This window comes from Zychaea mexicana, assembly GCF_025766255.1.
Source record: "Zychaea mexicana strain RSA 1403 chromosome Unknown BDB00scaffold_102, whole genome shotgun sequence".
Taxonomy (NCBI): Eukaryota; Fungi; Mucoromycota; class Mucoromycetes; order Mucorales; family Lichtheimiaceae; genus Zychaea; species Zychaea mexicana.
The window spans coordinates 121,634-137,044 of NW_026516765.1; the positions used below are offsets into that span (position 1 = coordinate 121,634).

Below are 15,411 nucleotides of genomic sequence, written 5' to 3' on the forward strand. Positions count from 1 at the left end.
TTATTCAGCAAGTGTGGGTGACTCAGTGTATGCCTTGATGGTGCGGGCGCCAATAGGATAATTTGCTGGGCAGTGGCTGAACCATGGTCCGGCGCTCTGCTCTTTCTGGGTGAGCATTCTCCACGTTTCAATGAGTAATGTGCTTGTGATGATTGGTGTGCGTAATTTACTATACTACACGTCATACGAAATCACACCCACTTTTTGTTTTGTTGCTTACGCGCTCAAAAAACTCTAACAACGTTTTGGCGGAAGCGTTCTGGATACCTTTAACCGAGCATCCTTGGAAGCTGATACAGTAGCTCATTTTCGTTTTTCGAAAGAAACCCTCCTTTCCTCCTCTAGTGCCTTACATTCTCAAAAATTGGGGTCTTTTCCGTCCCGCACACCCCTTCTTCAAGCCGTGGATTGCCTTCCGAATCGGGCAGCTTACCCGCTGTTGATCAAGCATACAGTAGAGCATATTTTGATGTGCATTCCCAGAAACAAATAAAAAGATAAGAAGTGTATATTATCGTTGCTGCTGTTGCAGTTGCTCTTGTTGCTTCTGTGGCAGCAGAATACATACAGATACAAAGATAAGGACAAGTACGATAAGAAAAGAGAGAGAAAAACATCCACATGCAGCCAGCCGTCGATGATACCGCAAAGCAGATATCCAGGACGTTATGACCCATTTGATCCCTCGTATTCCTCGTTTTTTCTCTCGACTATCGTAACCATCACAGTCTGCTGCTTGTGGATGCAATATGAATTCCGAGGAACCAGCCTCGGAATCGTTCGTAGGTCTGGTAGCATGATGGTGGTGAAACGCCGATGTGGAGTAATACGGTGGGGGTGGCATGTCAATCTTTGTCGTACAATCATATGAGGGTGGTTTTTCTGTTGTTGTTTCTGCTGCTACTATTGCTGGGTTTCCATGGATCACTGTGGCACTAGTGTCGCTATTGTCATGCTGAACGATTTCCGAAGAACCCCGATAATATTTCTCACCAGCACTGCCGCCACCTCCATCATCATTAAACGCGTCATGGTCATAGTGATTGTTACTGGATTGATCCTGCAGTATGCTCTTTTGATCCATGCCTTTGTATAATAACTTTTGTTGTGTTGAGAAGCGTACATGCAACTATATCATAGCAGCAGCAGCAGCAGCAGCCGTAGTAGTTGTAGTAATTGGTACTTTTATATATAATAGGACAATTTTTGTTTCGGTTCTGTTTTCGGGCACACTCGCACAAGAGAAAAAAATGCGGAGAAAAAGAGCATCGAGCCTACCAGTAATGTACTTTATATTTCCGCAGCAGTTTTACAGCAGTGCATAATTGCACAAAGCAAACAGCAGCAGCATCTGTGTATCACGCCTCTCAGCCAGTGGCGATAATGGGCATGAGCGTGGCACACACGCACACACACCTTCTTCGGCATAAAATGATCCTGGGCACACGAGATTTCACATTTTCTTTCCTTTTTTTGATTTTTGCTGACATTCGAAAATCTCCTTCTCCTCCCTTCTCAGCGACAGCCAGTAGATGAGTTTGTGGACAATCGTCCCGTTTAACAAGATTTTTTTTAATACGGCTGAGCAGACGTGTATTTTTCATAGGAGCATACGCTGCGGTAGTTTGTATCTGAGTGCAACGCTGACGATGAATACGCCACTATTTTGTTGGCTTGGTATAAAAGCAAAAAGCACCTCCTTAGCCAGAAACAAGTTGTTATTCCGGAATCGTACTGTTACAGTACAACTTTTCTCAAGTGATTAGTATCATACACTTCAACTCATATTCGATTGCTGTGGCATTGCCACTAGTTGCTCAGCTGGGTAACGAGAGCCAAGCTTCATTGTTGTAGTATGGCTTCTAAATAATGATATTGTGTCGGGGTGGAGTCTTATATCGTCGCATATGAAGAGACAGCAATGTTAGATACGACCAGCCAGCCACCCTGATCGTCACTCCAATTCAATAATGGTACCGTGCGCCCTGACTCTATCCAATTACGCAGGGTTGACACCAATAAAACTTAACAAACATATCCCTTACAATAACAGGGAAGTTAACTTTTTTTTCTGCATAAAGCATGAAAATCATTTACTGGCATTTGGCTGCCTCTCCTTCTTCTGACCAGATCAGTTGTGTAAAGCTGAAGACAAAAGCTATCTTGTTGTCTATTCCCTGTACGTCATTAACTTATCTGTCGTCCAACTGGCCTTTCCTTCAGTTGTATGCTTTACTTTTTCCTAAATCGATACGGTCTATTCTCCACATATTATACTCAATATCTTTCAAGCAAAAGGAATAAAGAATTACTACCCATATGTGGTAACACTTAGTCTATGAGATGCATATATATTAATACTGCGTCGTACATACCCCATCGTTCTTCTCCTTGTGCATGTATTATGCAGGGGAACGAGGAACAAAGAAAGCAGCAGGAGGCTTATCTAAACATTACAAAGATGATAACACATTCGCAACATTTCATTGATGCATAGATATAAGCCGATTTCAGTGCTTAAATAAGATAAATATCTCAGTTGCTATATTAATAAGATTATTGTCTTTGATCTTTTAACTGTGCTACATGGCACAAATAATGAAGAAATAAAATCATCCCATACCTCATTAGCTGATAATTACTTTGCAGAAACTTACTACATCTTGATAGTACTTGCTGCTTATTTAACACTTGAACACACACAGTAACAGGAAGGAAGGAATGTAGTCACTCCGTCCCCCGATCCGTTCATGTACGTAGCAGCTGCAGAGCAGAAAAGAAAAAGTCAGGGAACCCAGCACTAGCGGTGGTATTGGTCCCGAGCAATAACCGCATTAGCCATGTAACGTGCTACATGTCAGGGTAGTAGTTGTGGTATCCTGTTGTGTGTGCGCGGGTTTACCGGGCTCACGACATAATATCGGAGGAAAGAAGGATGAAGGGCAGGGGTCCTTGAACAAGCGGACGGATGGACGGAGGAACAACATTGTTCTTGTACGACCATGCCATCGAAGATTGTCTCTATACTTCGATGATGAAGAATAGACTGGCACATAGAGAAACAGTCCAAGAACATTCTTGTGATACTAGACCCAAATAACGCGCGCGGGGTGGAATATGCCTGTGTACCTTGATGTTTTTGTTGTGAGCATTATGATCTCAGCACGTACAAATGGGTCGCATGATACCACACTACTACAAAGACGGATGGCTATTACCATTTTGATTGCTCTGGGAAATAGGCTCTCCAAAGTATTATTACAAGCACCAATGGAATGCTGTAAAGTGTATCACGTACCATTTTTATGAGCCATGAGAGAATTCTGGACAAAAAAATGCAGATCAGTAGCAGTAGCTTATGTAACAAGATCACCTCTCCTTCGTTCCTATCTCACGTAATATAGTACAGCATTAAAGAATACAGAGCTACCAGACCAAAATAAATGGTTCCAAAAGGAGAATGTGTACATAGATGATGCAATATGCAGTTCCCCCAAACACTAGCTGCACGTTTTTCAACGTACGTACTAGTAGTAGTAACGAGTGCACTAATACTGATGCATCAACAAGAACAACAGTAATGAGCTGGGACGAATTATTATGACGCAGATCATCTTAGTTTAGGAAAATCAGCATGACAACAGCAACAACAGCAACAGTACCTCCAAACGAGTCTGGCAAAGAAAGAGGACTGCTGACGGCTGGTTGTGTTGGACCAACGACCAACTCAGTACAAAAAGAGGCGGGAAATATCCAAACCGAACACACGATTGTAAGAATTTGGCATTACTGGAAACTAGCACAAACGTAACAACTATGGAAGATGCAGCAAATTTCCTCCCCTCAATTTTTACATCCTTAAATGCAAAGTGACAGGATCTGTGACAGAGGACCCTACAGGTATAATGATTTCTTATAAAAAGTCATATCATGATCGATAAGTGATCGTATCAATTAGTGCCGATCGTCAAAAGCATATACTTTCAAAGTAAAGATGAGAAACTTGTGCATAAGAACATAATTAAAGAGCTGGGAGGAAAGTCTACAACTTCTGATGTTCTCGGTACAATATACCCTCCTTTGCACTAATATGTATTGTGACGTACCTGGAAAAAATGTATATGTTGTTGTTTGTTTGTTATGTTGCGAATGTCGTAGTTGAAACTAATTTCTGCAAAGTTTGGATCAAACAGAGCCGTATTGTAGCGAGGACGGTAAACAAAGATTTTTTTTATTTTTTTGCAAATATGGCACAGAGTGTTTCTGGAGAGAGAGAGAGTCTCTGCAACATCGTGTAAGTTTCTGCGAAGGGAAAAAGAGCAAAGCAAATGAGTCTTTTTAACTTGTTTTCGACGGCTGATCTCAAATCTTGCGTTGGCTATTCCGATCCAGGTAGCACACGAGCGAAGCTAAAAAGAAGCTGCATAAAACTTGTTATCAAAGACCGCCGGTGCATTTTGTTCTCAGTATTGGCAGCTGAAATATTTGTTTTTGCTAAAGATATCTCGATGAGTACATGAAAAATCATGCTGGCTGATTGTTTCAAACCCTCAAAGGCTACTAGATAACGCTGAACGCAGGTGGCGTAGAGCCTCCCCTTCCCCCTCAGTCGAAACATGATAACTTTTTTTACATACACGACAGTAACAGCCTCCTACATTCTCCGCACCTTTCTCCCAGATCTGCAGGTACATTAAAAGGATCGACAGCCCCTTCTTGTACTTGCTGTTTTTTTAATACAAAACTTTAGAGTCTAGTAGCAAAGCTTCTGTGTTTTTTTAGCGGCATATATGGCTACAGACTAAAAGAGGCACCAATAAGGTTTTTACAACAGCCACCAGATCCAAGCCTGCCATGGCCTAGATTTGGGAGCGAATAAATTTCCCGCCAACATGTATATCATCAAGTTAATTTATATGTACTCTAAATCTATTAAAGAGACTTGTCAACAATTTCAAGAGGTTTCCATCCGTGTGTATTGTGCGAGATAATGATCCCATATTGGCACTGAACACGCACCACCTATGTTTTTAGAGTAATACAGTTGCGGAGGAGTACAATCATCTGCTTTGTGTGCTACTACTACAATCATCTAGCTTTCTCACTAAACCAAGACTGTGGGTTACCATCATCACTAGTATTCCAGTCGGAAACTTGTTTGTCGCTATCCACATCAGGATACACCTTCTTTGCCACGTACGAATGATATATTCACAGATATTTAATGATAATATAAAAAGGCTGGGAGGCTGTGTGGGAGGGAGTGGAAGGGAATATAGGATGAGCTTCTTTTTTTCTTTCTCTGGATATGATACAATTCAAGGGTCTGGATATGTGTGTATAAGCTGTTGTTCTCTCTTTTTTTCTTTACAATGCTGCAGCAGTCATGCTATAACTCTCGGAATAGTTGGATCGACTTGCTCGGTGATTGATCTCTGACTCGTTGTTCAGCATGGATGTTGTTAAGAGATGCGCTGCATCTCGGTTGTTGTTGTTGTTGTTGTTGCTGTTGCTATAGTTGTAGTATCGTGTTGCTCGTGTCATCTTGCCTCCTCCTGCTTTTATTTCCTTCTTTTCGTCTACTACAGCATCTATGGATGAGAAAACCCATTCCGAGTCAGCAAAAGGCTCGACTAGTCGTCCCGCGTATATGTATGAATAACAGCGACATATTACCGTCATAAGGGTGATATTCTTGCTGATCGCCCTCGATGGTTACATAGGTTCGTCGCTTGGTATATCGACTGATCCGCCACATGCCGATCTGGCTCTTCATTTTACTGATAATGCTGACCATCGTTACTGCTGTTGTCGTTTATTTGCGCGAATAAAGAAGAAGACGAAGAAAAAAGATCTCAAGGGATATATATAGGGAAGATGGGAAAGAAAGAAGAATGGTCTTCACCGCAGGGGTCGAGAATCGATTTCCGAGTGAAAAAAAAGGGGGAGCAGGAGTTGTGTGTATTTGGGGGGGGGGTGCGGGAGAGAGGGAAGAAGGGAAGGGGGACATACGTTCATTTTTGGTAAGTAGCTTAAAGACCGATCATTAGCAAATTATGCGTGTTAAACAGGGCTTTTTTTCTCATCATGGCGGGGTGCTTTTTTTCCAGTTTGGCGTGGCGGTGTATTTTGATTGGCACCCATTGTCACCTACAAAAAAAAAAGTACTTTGATTGGAGATTGGGCAGTACGCGTACAACGGCCCTTTATCCTCGATCGTCCCGTGCAAGTGCATGTTCGGCGTGGTTTTTTCTGGGCCATATAACCGTTCAACACCAGTGCAAAGTTGCTGGAGCAGGTTGTTTGCTTCTGCAATTTCATCCACATTAATCGATGGCTTGACCAGCAAGCGACACGCATCAACACTTATCAGCCTGTTTTCGAGATATCTTTTGGGAAGATGACCGTCGAGCACAAAAGGCGACTATACAGTGCACCATGAATTCCAATCGTCGGCGGTCATGAACAAGAAGCCACTTTCGATTTAACCAATTATTTTGCGGACAATAGCAGTGCTGTTTATTTTGAATGATGAGAATTATTATGTAGCCTATTGAATATGAAAAATCAATATCAACTACTCTTACTTAGGGTTGAAAAGGTCATAATGAGTCGCCGAGCTGTACCGCTATCACAAAGTCCAAGTCCCAATTACGCTGATGGCATTGATTACTCGACGACAGTTGGTGTTTTAGATGAGGAACGCATTATGATCGAATGTTGATCTGGTGGCCGTGAAGAGAACGTTCAACACACCTACGGCGATAGCTTGAAGCTTAGTAGAATCACTTACTAGTATGCTGGTTCTGAAAGCATACAGATGATCTATTGCAAATTTCGAGACATTTACCAAGTTCAAGACCGTTGGCATCCAGTGTGTCAAAAGAACGTTGACGCTGTTCATTTGGAACTTTGGTTGCTGGTACGTACTATGAAGTACATTTTTAGGGTATCATAGAAATCATGTTATATTGTTTCCCTTGAATTCCAGGTGGAACTGTGAGTCCTGCGAATCGAGTCCTGCGAATCCATCATATACCAAGGACGAACTGGCGCATCAGCTCCGTGAAACGAAAGCCAAGGTTCTTGTGGCTCACTCGTCCAACGTGGACACGGCTTTTGAAGCGGCCGACATTGTCGGCTTGGCCCGGTCAAGCATTTTTGTATTTGGAAAGGGGATAGTCAAGGGTGTGCGGCCATACGTTAAGGTATTGCTTGGTGGCCGTCTTGCCAGAACGGTCGAATTTAAGTTCGAGAAAAGCTTGCGTTCCTTTGCTTTTCCTCAGGAACAACAATTACACATTGCTGCACGGCTAATTATTACTAAGAGATATAAAACTAGCGTTTAAGCAAGTACAAAACAAATAACTAATAATTCCACAAACGCTTTTTTTGTAAATCTCGTAGGCAAAAGTAAAGGTGTTATGACGACGTACGTAATAACAGACGGACAAAGGAAGGCAAACCCGTACTCTGTGGATATCTCAGAATACTGCAATACGAAATAATATCACGGCAATATGGTCTCCAACATCTGAAAGCGAAGCAGCACGTATTTTGGCAGTACTCCCCTTTTTCCACATTTATGGCTTGATGGTGGTTTTGCATGCACCCTTCTATATGCAGCGCCCTGTGTACATTCTGCCGCGTTTCGACCTGGAGCAATTCTGTACCACGGTCCAAAAGTACAAGATCTCCTTCGGTTGTGTTGTGCCACCAATTTTGCTTTTATTAGCAAAATCGCCTGCTATTGACAAATATGACCTGTCGTCGCTAAAGGTGGTTGTGTCTGGCGCAGCTCCTTTGGACGCAGCTTTGGCAGACGAGGTACAAAAGCGGTTGAATTTGAAGGTGAAACAAGCGTAAGGATCCAATATCTAGAGGGTTACAGGGATCTTGTGAGGGTAATGTTCGTAAAAGTGTAGAGCTTCTTTAAACAAAATGTATTTTTTAGGTATGGCCTCACCGAGACAACTCCAGTCGTTTGTATCCAGCCTAATAATAACATCGTTCCAGGTATGATATGAAAATTTCTTATACACAAATTTGAGAGAAAAGGAACGGTAGTATTAGACTTGATGGTTAATAATTCATCTTTGTGAATAAGGCTCATCGGGTGTACTTGTACCTGACATGTTTGCCAAGGTCGTGGATGCCGAAAATGGAAAAGGTTAGCTATAAACGCGAAATCTTTTAACTCATAGGCGGGGAGGAACTGGAAAATAGGTAAAATAATCGTGGTGCTGACTACTGGACGGTTGCTACTGCTCATGCTAGAAATGGGGGTCGGTGAACGTGGCGAGTTGTGGCTGAAAGGACCGAATATCATGAAGGTTTGTTGTTATGCCTATCTGTGCTTCATATTTTTTAGTTACTGATGAATAACGATTCTCGATAAATTAATTAACAGGGCTACCTTAACCGTCCGAAAGAAACTGCCAATTGTATTGACTCTGAAGGCTACTTCCACACTGGGGATGTCGCTATAATCGATTCAGCCGGTCATATTTATATCGTTGATCGTATAAAGGAGCTAATCAAATATAAAGGTTTTCAGGTATGTACTTACTGAGTTTTAGTCAGTACAGTGACACGGCGTGTGCTGAGGAAAGAGGCTTTTTCAATAACAATCATGAACATATGTCTTATTTTTTTTGCTTGTAAAATATTGTGTAGGTTGCACCTGCTGAATTGGAAGGCATACTGGTAAGTAGGTTATCATTCACAAAACCAAAGGGATGAAAAATTGTTTTTTTTCTCACTACATACTCTCGATGTGCAAGCTAACCTAAAGATCATGTATCTATATAATAGCTTAAGTACGCAGACGTTGCTGATTGTGCCGTCATTGGCTTATACGATCATGAACAAGTCACTGAAATACCACGTGCCTATATCGTTCTCAGACCAGGTGTACAGCAGGGCGAAAAGGTCGCGGAGGATCTTAAAAAGTTTGTGGCAGACAAGGTGATTCTAGCTACAAGCAAATCCAATCCGTGATTTTCCGTGATCAAATCCCCAAGAGTGCTACTGTAAAAATTCTGCGAAATGTTCTGAGAAATGAGGTCAAGGCCGAAGAGGACGCGAAGCGAGCATCCAAGTTATGATAGAAAGACACAAGCAAAGCATATATGATATATTATAGATAATGCAGTAATTGTCTAGAATCTTTACGCAGATCACAACATCTGCATATGAATAGACCTATCCATCATGAGGCAAAGATTTAGTCAGTAGGAAACTTGATCAAAAATACACATCTCATTTGGATTATAACAAAGTAAAAGGATGACAAAAACCAATACTTTTCGGTTACACCTTAGGTAGAAGAGTTATAGCATCATTGAGGAGAATCCGTCGTCTAGCTCTTTTCTATTTTGGGGTGCGAACCTTGATATTACTTCTCGGTTATACTAGTCAGAACTTGATAGTCATAATTTTGCTCTTTTGCGACCGTTGAATGATACCGAAAGTTCACCAATATGTGTTTTCCGCGGCCACGACCACTAGTTACTGTCAGCATCCCCGCAACAGCAGCAGGAACCGAGGCTCGGCGTCATTATCATTGCAATCAACATAACATGTAGCAGACAGATATGGAGGCCAGCATTGTAGCAACTGTTGTTCCTATTCTACAAAAACCTTCATTTCGCACTCGCAGATGACGCATGTAGTGTTAGGTTACACCATTGCTCCGGATCAAAAACACAACCACGCCTATTACGCCTGTTCCCTGCTGCATAAAACCCAGTTATGAAAAGTGGCGTGGGTTTAATGAACACAAAAGAACAAGTTTTGCAAATAGCCCCATCATTCCGCTAGCTTTACACTCATCCTCACCCCTTAATTTCCCACTGTGTTTACAGTTAGCATAATTTAGAAAAAAAAGTAGTGAGATATTTTAGACACATTATTTATTGTTGTTACGGTGTGTGGGAGCAACCGCGGACAAAGGACAAGTGAATGCTTTTCGATGCGTATCCATGTACAAGAGAAAATAAGTTGGGAGAGAGAGAAAGTATCAAGTGGTTGATTTACTATAAGATTGAAAAGGAAAGCATAATGAGTTAAACTATATGTGCAAAATAAAGACTTATACAAAGACCAAAGAATTAATAGCAACATCAACTTACCAGCTTCTCTTCCTTAAGACCATCTCTCAAGAAGGTGAAGTAAGGGGTGACACCATCCTCACGGTAGTTCAACAAGGCAACCATGCCTTCGGGGTCCATGGACTCACCGACGTAGAATTCGTAGTCCTTGAAGTTACCAAGGATCTTCTTGACAAAGGCAGGAGCCTTGGCCTCGAATTCAGCGACACGGGAGGGGTTTTGTTCCTGGAGCTTGGCCTTCACAGCCTTCATGTAGCCCTTGATGTAAGCCATGTACGACTTCTTGTCGAACGAGGTCTCGGTCAAGCGGAACGAGTGGACGACGTTGTTGACGGTCTGGGCAGTCTCTTCGACACCCTCATCACCACCCTCAGCAGAGGGGTTAGCACCAATGTCAACCTCACCTTCCTTGACGGTGATCATCTAATTAGAAACAAACAAATTTATATACCAAATCAGTAAATACACGATATTCACGTATTTTTGCCTTCAGTGTTGTTCCAACTTGGAAATCCTATAAGTCACGTACTTGGCAGTCAACTTCATAAGCGACGTCGTCAACGAGCTTGATGGGCTATATATAATATGAAATGAAGCGTTAGTAAAGAGCGTGCGAGCAAATTCTCTCGGTTGAAATTGCAGATGGGAAAATGGTCTGCATAGTGTCCATATCAGAAAATCCCGCATCGATTATTGTAACATACGTAAGCATCAGAGAACAATTCGTCACCTAAAATCCATACCAATTAGTACATCCATCGTATACCTCCATTCATCCATCAGTTAGCGATGCTTACCAGCAAGGATATCACGGTACAGAAGCATTTTCGGAAAAAGAGAGGGATGGATGGATTTTGCAAAGGGAAGAATCGCTTATAGGAACCCCCACACGAACACACGCTCCACGACAACGGAGTTAGAAATCGCCCGCTTTGTCCCACTGAATCGTGCGTGCGTGTATGGTAAAATTGGCTGTGATTTGTCGTATACAGCATGAAGGCCAGTTTTACCTTTGATAAGAAGTTCAACTGTTTGGTAGATGTGCGTAGAAGCTTCACTGCGCTGCATCAACAGCCGTATGTTATTTTCCGTTCCCTGTAGATGAAATCAGAAATTTTATTTCTTTGTTTGTATATAAATTTTTTAAGAAATGAGATTCACTTTCTACTTTTCCAGCTTATTGTGCTTAAAAGATGCCTTGAAACAATCTGACTTATTTGAGAGCTTATTTTTTAATTTGTGCTAAACAGCCATTACAATAGCTGAACATATCCAACAAATGGCTGTGAAGCACATGTTTGCTTATTGGCAGAGCCACACTGCATTATGCCAAGGAGAGAGAGCGGTGCTTCTTTTTGAGATGAAGATGTTGATAGCAACAATCAGTGCTACTTGTAACTTATTTTTGTTTTTTTCGCCGGGAAACGCTTGAATAAGCTCGTACATTAAGTGTATCCGTTTTCTCTTTCTTGCTAGCGGATATTATTTATGGAGGTTGCCGTGTCACAGCAGTGATATTAAGCACTATTATCTCACAACTCTTGTCTCCAACTTTAATAAGAAAATAGCTATGATATTCATCATCAATTTAGCTGATACTTTTTTCAATGGTACTGTATTTCTTACGGGAAACTACATCAAAAGATGACTATTTAACAATAAGCGCACTACTAATATAAGTACTAATGAAAGGTGATATGATCGAAAGTAGGGAAGAATGTATTAACTCAATCCGGTAAAAAAGTGCACTAAATTAGGTAGCTTGGGCTGGTGTACTAATTTGATGTTAGTCGCTCGTTTCGCTTCTTGTTCCGCTTCCCTCAGACGTATTCAACCAATTTTATAGAAACTGATGAAGTTCTTGTCAAGGGCAGGGTCATCTGCTGCCTTATTTCTACTCGCCTTGGGCGTCTCTAAAACAAATGCATTCTATTTACCCGGTGTCGCGCCCATCGACTATGTTAACGGCGATGCTGTTCCACTTTACGTGAATTCCTTGACACCAATGTCGAATCAACAACTCAAGTCTGTACTTGCATACGATTATTATGATCCGCGATTCCATTTCTGCCAACCTGAAGGTGGTCCTCAGCAACAGTCCGAGAGTTTGGGCAGCATCTTGTTTGGTGATCGTATTTTCACTTCTCCTTTTGAGGTAACATACAGATATAGTTATAATTAACGCAACAGCAACAAAAAACACAACAAAAACGCTTCCAATATATGTGTGTATATTAACTCAAAAAACCATTTCTAGTTGTTTATGGGCAAAAATGAAAAATGCAAACGACTTTGCAAAACATCGGCTATCCCTAAAGAAGATGCTCAGTATATCAACCAATGTATTGCAGACACGTATGCCCTGAATTTTGTTGTCGATGGCCTTCCAGCAGCCCATATTGCGATCGACGAACGCACCAAGGAAGAATATTACAATATTGGCGTTCGATTGGGCGAGAATGATGGCACTGCCGCTTTAAACAACCATTACTCGATCAATATCGAGTACCACGAATTGCCTGGTGAAAAGAAACGCGTGGTTGGTGTGCTTGTTAGCGCATCCAGTCATGACACCAAGATTGATGGGAAGGGCAACCCTGTCTGTGATCCGGATAGTCCGGCTGTGCATTTGAAGGAAGATGGTTCTTCTGAGGTTGTCTATACCTACAGTGTGACTTGGACTGTAAGTTGAAGAAGAATGATAAAAAAGCGTGGCATTGGCGATAACCTTTTCTAACAAAAACCAATGTGCAATGTTTTTTAGCCTTCAACGACTGCATGGGCTACGCGTTGGGATAACTATCTCCACGTGGTTGATCCTTCGATCCATTGGTTCTCGCTGGTTAACTCGATCGTGATTGTTCTTTTCTTGACGGGCATGGTTGCCATGATTTTATTGCGTGCTTTGCACAAAGACATCTCGCGCTACAATGCTGTCGAGGCTCAGGAAGATGTTCAGGAAGATTATGGCTGGAAGTTGGTTCATGGTGATGTGTTCCGTGCCCCTGCTCGTCCCATGTTGCTCTCTGTGCTTGTTGGTAGCGGCTCCCAATTGGTCGCCATGACCGCTTTGACTCTTGGTAAGTTTCAACATCGTGAAGCAGCGTACAGCGATTCGTTGTAAAAAAAATCCACATAGAAGAGGTTAATAATAACTGTATCTTTTCAATTTAGTTTTCGCTGTGCTGGGCTTCTTGTCCCCATCGAACCGTGGTGCTCTTGCCACTGTGATGGTTGTCTTTTTCATGATCTTTGGCTGCATTTCCGGATTTGTTTCCGCTCGTATTTACAAGATGAACGGCGGCGACAAGTGGAAGCTCAACATTTTTTTGGCTGCTACCATGTTGCCAGGGTAAGTTTAACTATCAATGCTGCTGATCACAGTTTTGACTTATTTCGATCAGTTTTACTTAAAAGAACCCTTTCTACCTTTTAGCATTCTTTTGAGCACCTTCTTTGCTCTGAACTTCTTTCTAATCGGTTCAAAATCCTCGGGCGCTGTGCCTTTTGGCACTATGGTTGCCCTAATCGGCATCTGGCTCTTGATCTCAATTCCTTTGAGCGCCGTCGGATCCTACTTTGGTTTCCGCAAAGCCAAGGTCGAACACCCTGTCCGAACGAACCAGATCCCTCGCCAAATCCCTGACCAGCCATTCTACTTGCGCCCTATCCCATCCATCCTTATGGGCGGTGTCTTGCCATTCGGCTCCATCTTTATCGAACTCTACTTTATCATGAACAGCATCTGGTTCCATAGAATTTACTATGGTATCGGTTTCTTGTTCTTGGTCTTTGTCGTCTTGATCTTGACGTGCTGTGAAGTCACAATTCTGTTGTGCTACTTCCACTTGTGCAGCGAGGATTATCACTGGTCCTGGCGCGCATTTGCAACCGCCGGTGCAGCTGGTGTCTATGTGTTCTTGTACTCGGCCTTGTACTATTTCACAAAGTTGGATATCAACAGTTTGACAAGCACTGTGCTGTACTTTGGTTATTCTGGTGTTATTTCGCTGTTGTGCAGCTTGTTGACAGGTAAGAACATGGGACTGGAGGCTTCAATTGATCCGTTCTCTGACATGTTTTATAAAAAAAACAGGTGCTGTTGGTTATTTGGCCTGTCTGGTCTTCTTGCAAAGAATCTTTGCTAGCATCAAGGTTGATTAAATCAATCGTGCTACATCCTCTAAACTAGAGAAACGCAAAAAAAAATACTTCTTCGTCTCCGTCATCTATAACTTCGCTAGCTATTCACCCTCACGTCTCTCTCCTCCTCTTCCTCTACCATACACAGACATTTGAACAAACACTGTCACGCATTTCTAACGTATTATATCACAAAAATAAAGATAAAAAAAGTGTAAGATGATGCAAAATGACGTTTTCGTCTCTTTCTCTTTTCTTGTTGTTGTATTAAGGTTTTTCTTCTTATATAATGTAATGTAAGGGGATGCGTGATTATAGGTGAAAACATAAAGTATAAGATGTATTTGAATGTCGTCGTTGATTTCTTCTCTCGCTGCTATGGTACTATTGTTGCTGTTGCTGCTTTGCTGCTGCCTTTTCCATCTCCTCCTTGGTCTTCGTTTTCAACGATAATGCATGGATACCGTTTTGCAGTTCTTCGTTTAATAGTCCATATACTAGACGATGTCGTTGCATCATAGTCTTTATATCACGTGTTCAAAATTAGTAATGATCAGTAATATTGATGCACATTAACCTTTATTAACAAATATTTCTTTCCTGCAAAGTTTTCGGACACGATCGTAATACTAGAAACACGAATATTTCAGTAATTGTATAAATAGTATCGAGACATATATATATAAGCAATTACCGGAAATGAGTTTCAGGGTTTGTGTTGCCACGCATGGCAGCATGGTGAGCGTGCAAATGAGATTCATTAACAATCTCCAAAGTGGATGGCTCGAGAGCCTCGGTGATCTACATAAAGTAGTAGTAATATTTTTTAACAAATCAATTTAATCATTAAGTATAAAACGTGTGAATGTGATTATAGACTTCACCTTGCGCTCAGCGGCTTCCTCAATGGGACCCTTGGTGGCCATTTTTAAACGTGTGCGTGTTATAAAAGTTGGGGTGGTTGGGAACTTCTTGTTCAACAAAGCTGAGTATGAATGGTTTGGTTAATTCAGTTTCAATACGTACTTCTTCCTCACCTGACTCACTCGCTCCGTATGTGATTTCTTCGTTATAATGTAAGGACCCCGTTATTTGGGTCGCATATTGTAAGATTAATAATGCTGCTTTCGTTGCTCTCTTTCTGACGGTCTTATAC

The 15,411-nt window shown here is 41.7% G+C and overlaps 6 protein-coding genes across 6 annotated transcripts; 4 read left to right on the forward strand and 2 right to left on the reverse strand.

Moving 5' to 3' along the window:
* The first annotated feature begins 553 nt into the window (after positions 1-553).
* Positions 554-1,227, forward strand: BDB00DRAFT_846892 (uncharacterized protein). The gene has a single exon (XM_053125186.1). The coding sequence runs from the start codon at positions 638-640 to the stop codon at positions 869-871; it is 234 nt and encodes a 77-aa protein (XP_052975031.1). The 5' UTR covers positions 554-637; the 3' UTR covers positions 872-1,227.
* Positions 1,228-3,046: 1,819 nt separating this feature from the next.
* BDB00DRAFT_846893 (uncharacterized protein) lies at positions 3,047-3,404 on the forward strand. The gene has a single exon (XM_053125187.1). It carries the CDS (start codon positions 3,118-3,120, stop codon positions 3,307-3,309), a length of 192 nt encoding a protein of 63 aa, XP_052975032.1. The 5' UTR covers positions 3,047-3,117; the 3' UTR covers positions 3,310-3,404.
* A 3,416-nt stretch (positions 3,405-6,820) lies between these two features.
* BDB00DRAFT_884743 (uncharacterized protein) lies at positions 6,821-9,107 on the forward strand (the record flags this gene model as incomplete). The annotated part of the gene is given in 11 exon segments (XM_053128355.1): positions 6,821-6,936; positions 6,992-7,266; positions 7,408-7,436; positions 7,489-7,862; positions 7,955-8,016; positions 8,108-8,170; positions 8,278-8,333; positions 8,411-8,557; positions 8,677-8,706; positions 8,815-8,967; positions 8,985-9,107. The coding sequence occupies 11 exon segments, from the start codon at positions 6,821-6,823 to the stop codon at positions 9,105-9,107; spliced, it is 1,428 nt and encodes a 475-aa protein (XP_052975033.1).
* Positions 9,108-9,807: 700 nt separating this feature from the next.
* BDB00DRAFT_963275 (translationally controlled tumor protein) lies at positions 9,808-10,980 on the reverse strand. Its single transcript, XM_053129750.1, has 5 exons — positions 10,910-10,980; positions 10,817-10,842; positions 10,642-10,686; positions 10,134-10,535; positions 9,808-10,037 (listed from the first exon to the last, which is right to left on the reverse strand). Exons 1-5 carry the CDS (start codon positions 10,935-10,937, stop codon positions 10,035-10,037), a joined length of 504 nt encoding a protein of 167 aa, XP_052975034.1. The 5' UTR covers positions 10,938-10,980; the 3' UTR covers positions 9,808-10,034.
* A 924-nt stretch (positions 10,981-11,904) lies between these two features.
* On the forward strand, positions 11,905-14,482 carry BDB00DRAFT_846904 (uncharacterized protein). The gene is made up of 6 exons (XM_053125188.1): positions 11,905-12,267; positions 12,370-12,795; positions 12,877-13,192; positions 13,287-13,464; positions 13,549-14,144; positions 14,209-14,482. Exons 1-6 carry the CDS (start codon positions 11,965-11,967, stop codon positions 14,274-14,276), a joined length of 1,887 nt encoding a protein of 628 aa, XP_052975035.1. The 5' UTR covers positions 11,905-11,964; the 3' UTR covers positions 14,277-14,482.
* Positions 14,483-15,230, reverse strand: BDB00DRAFT_846909 (bola-like protein-domain-containing protein). The gene is made up of 4 exons (XM_053125189.1): positions 15,140-15,230; positions 14,950-15,056; positions 14,851-14,884; positions 14,483-14,777 (listed from the first exon to the last, which is right to left on the reverse strand). The coding sequence occupies exons 1-4, from the start codon at positions 15,179-15,181 to the stop codon at positions 14,640-14,642; spliced, it is 321 nt and encodes a 106-aa protein (XP_052975036.1). The 5' UTR covers positions 15,182-15,230; the 3' UTR covers positions 14,483-14,639.
* Between the last annotated feature and the right edge of the window lie 181 nt (positions 15,231-15,411).

Coding starts and splice junctions, on each gene's coding strand:
- BDB00DRAFT_846892 (XM_053125186.1), top strand. CDS start 638: ATGATACCGCAAAGCAGATATCCAGGACGTTATGACCCATTTGATCCC.
- BDB00DRAFT_963275 (XM_053129750.1), bottom strand. CDS start 10,937: ATGCTTCTGTACCGTGATATCCTTGCTG. Junction 10,843..10,909: donor GTACCGTGATATCCTTGCTG/GTAAGCATCGCT, acceptor TATGGATTTTAG/GTGACGAATTGTTCTCTGAT. Junction 10,687..10,816: donor AATTGTTCTCTGATGCTTAC/GTATGTTACAAT, acceptor TATTATATATAG/CCCATCAAGCTCGTTGACGA.
- BDB00DRAFT_846893 (XM_053125187.1), top strand. CDS start 3,118: ATGCCTGTGTACCTTGATGTTTTTGTTGTGAGCATTATGATCTCAGCA.
- BDB00DRAFT_846904 (XM_053125188.1), top strand. CDS start 11,965: ATGAAGTTCTTGTCAAGGGCAGGGTCATCTGCTGCCTTATTTCTACTC. Junction 13,193..13,286: donor CATGACCGCTTTGACTCTTG/GTAAGTTTCAAC, acceptor TTTTCAATTTAG/TTTTCGCTGTGCTGGGCTTC. Junction 14,145..14,208: donor GTTGTGCAGCTTGTTGACAG/GTAAGAACATGG, acceptor TAAAAAAAACAG/GTGCTGTTGGTTATTTGGCC.
- BDB00DRAFT_846909 (XM_053125189.1), bottom strand. CDS start 15,181: ATGGCCACCAAGGGTCCCATTGAGGAAGCCGCTGAGCGCAAG. Junction 14,885..14,949: donor AACCCTGAAACTCATTTCCG/GTAATTGCTTAT, acceptor TCGTGTTTCTAG/TATTACGATCGTGTCCGAAA. Junction 14,778..14,850: donor CCGAAAACTTTGCAGGAAAG/AAATATTTGTTA, acceptor CGTGATATAAAG/ACTATGATGCAACGACATCG.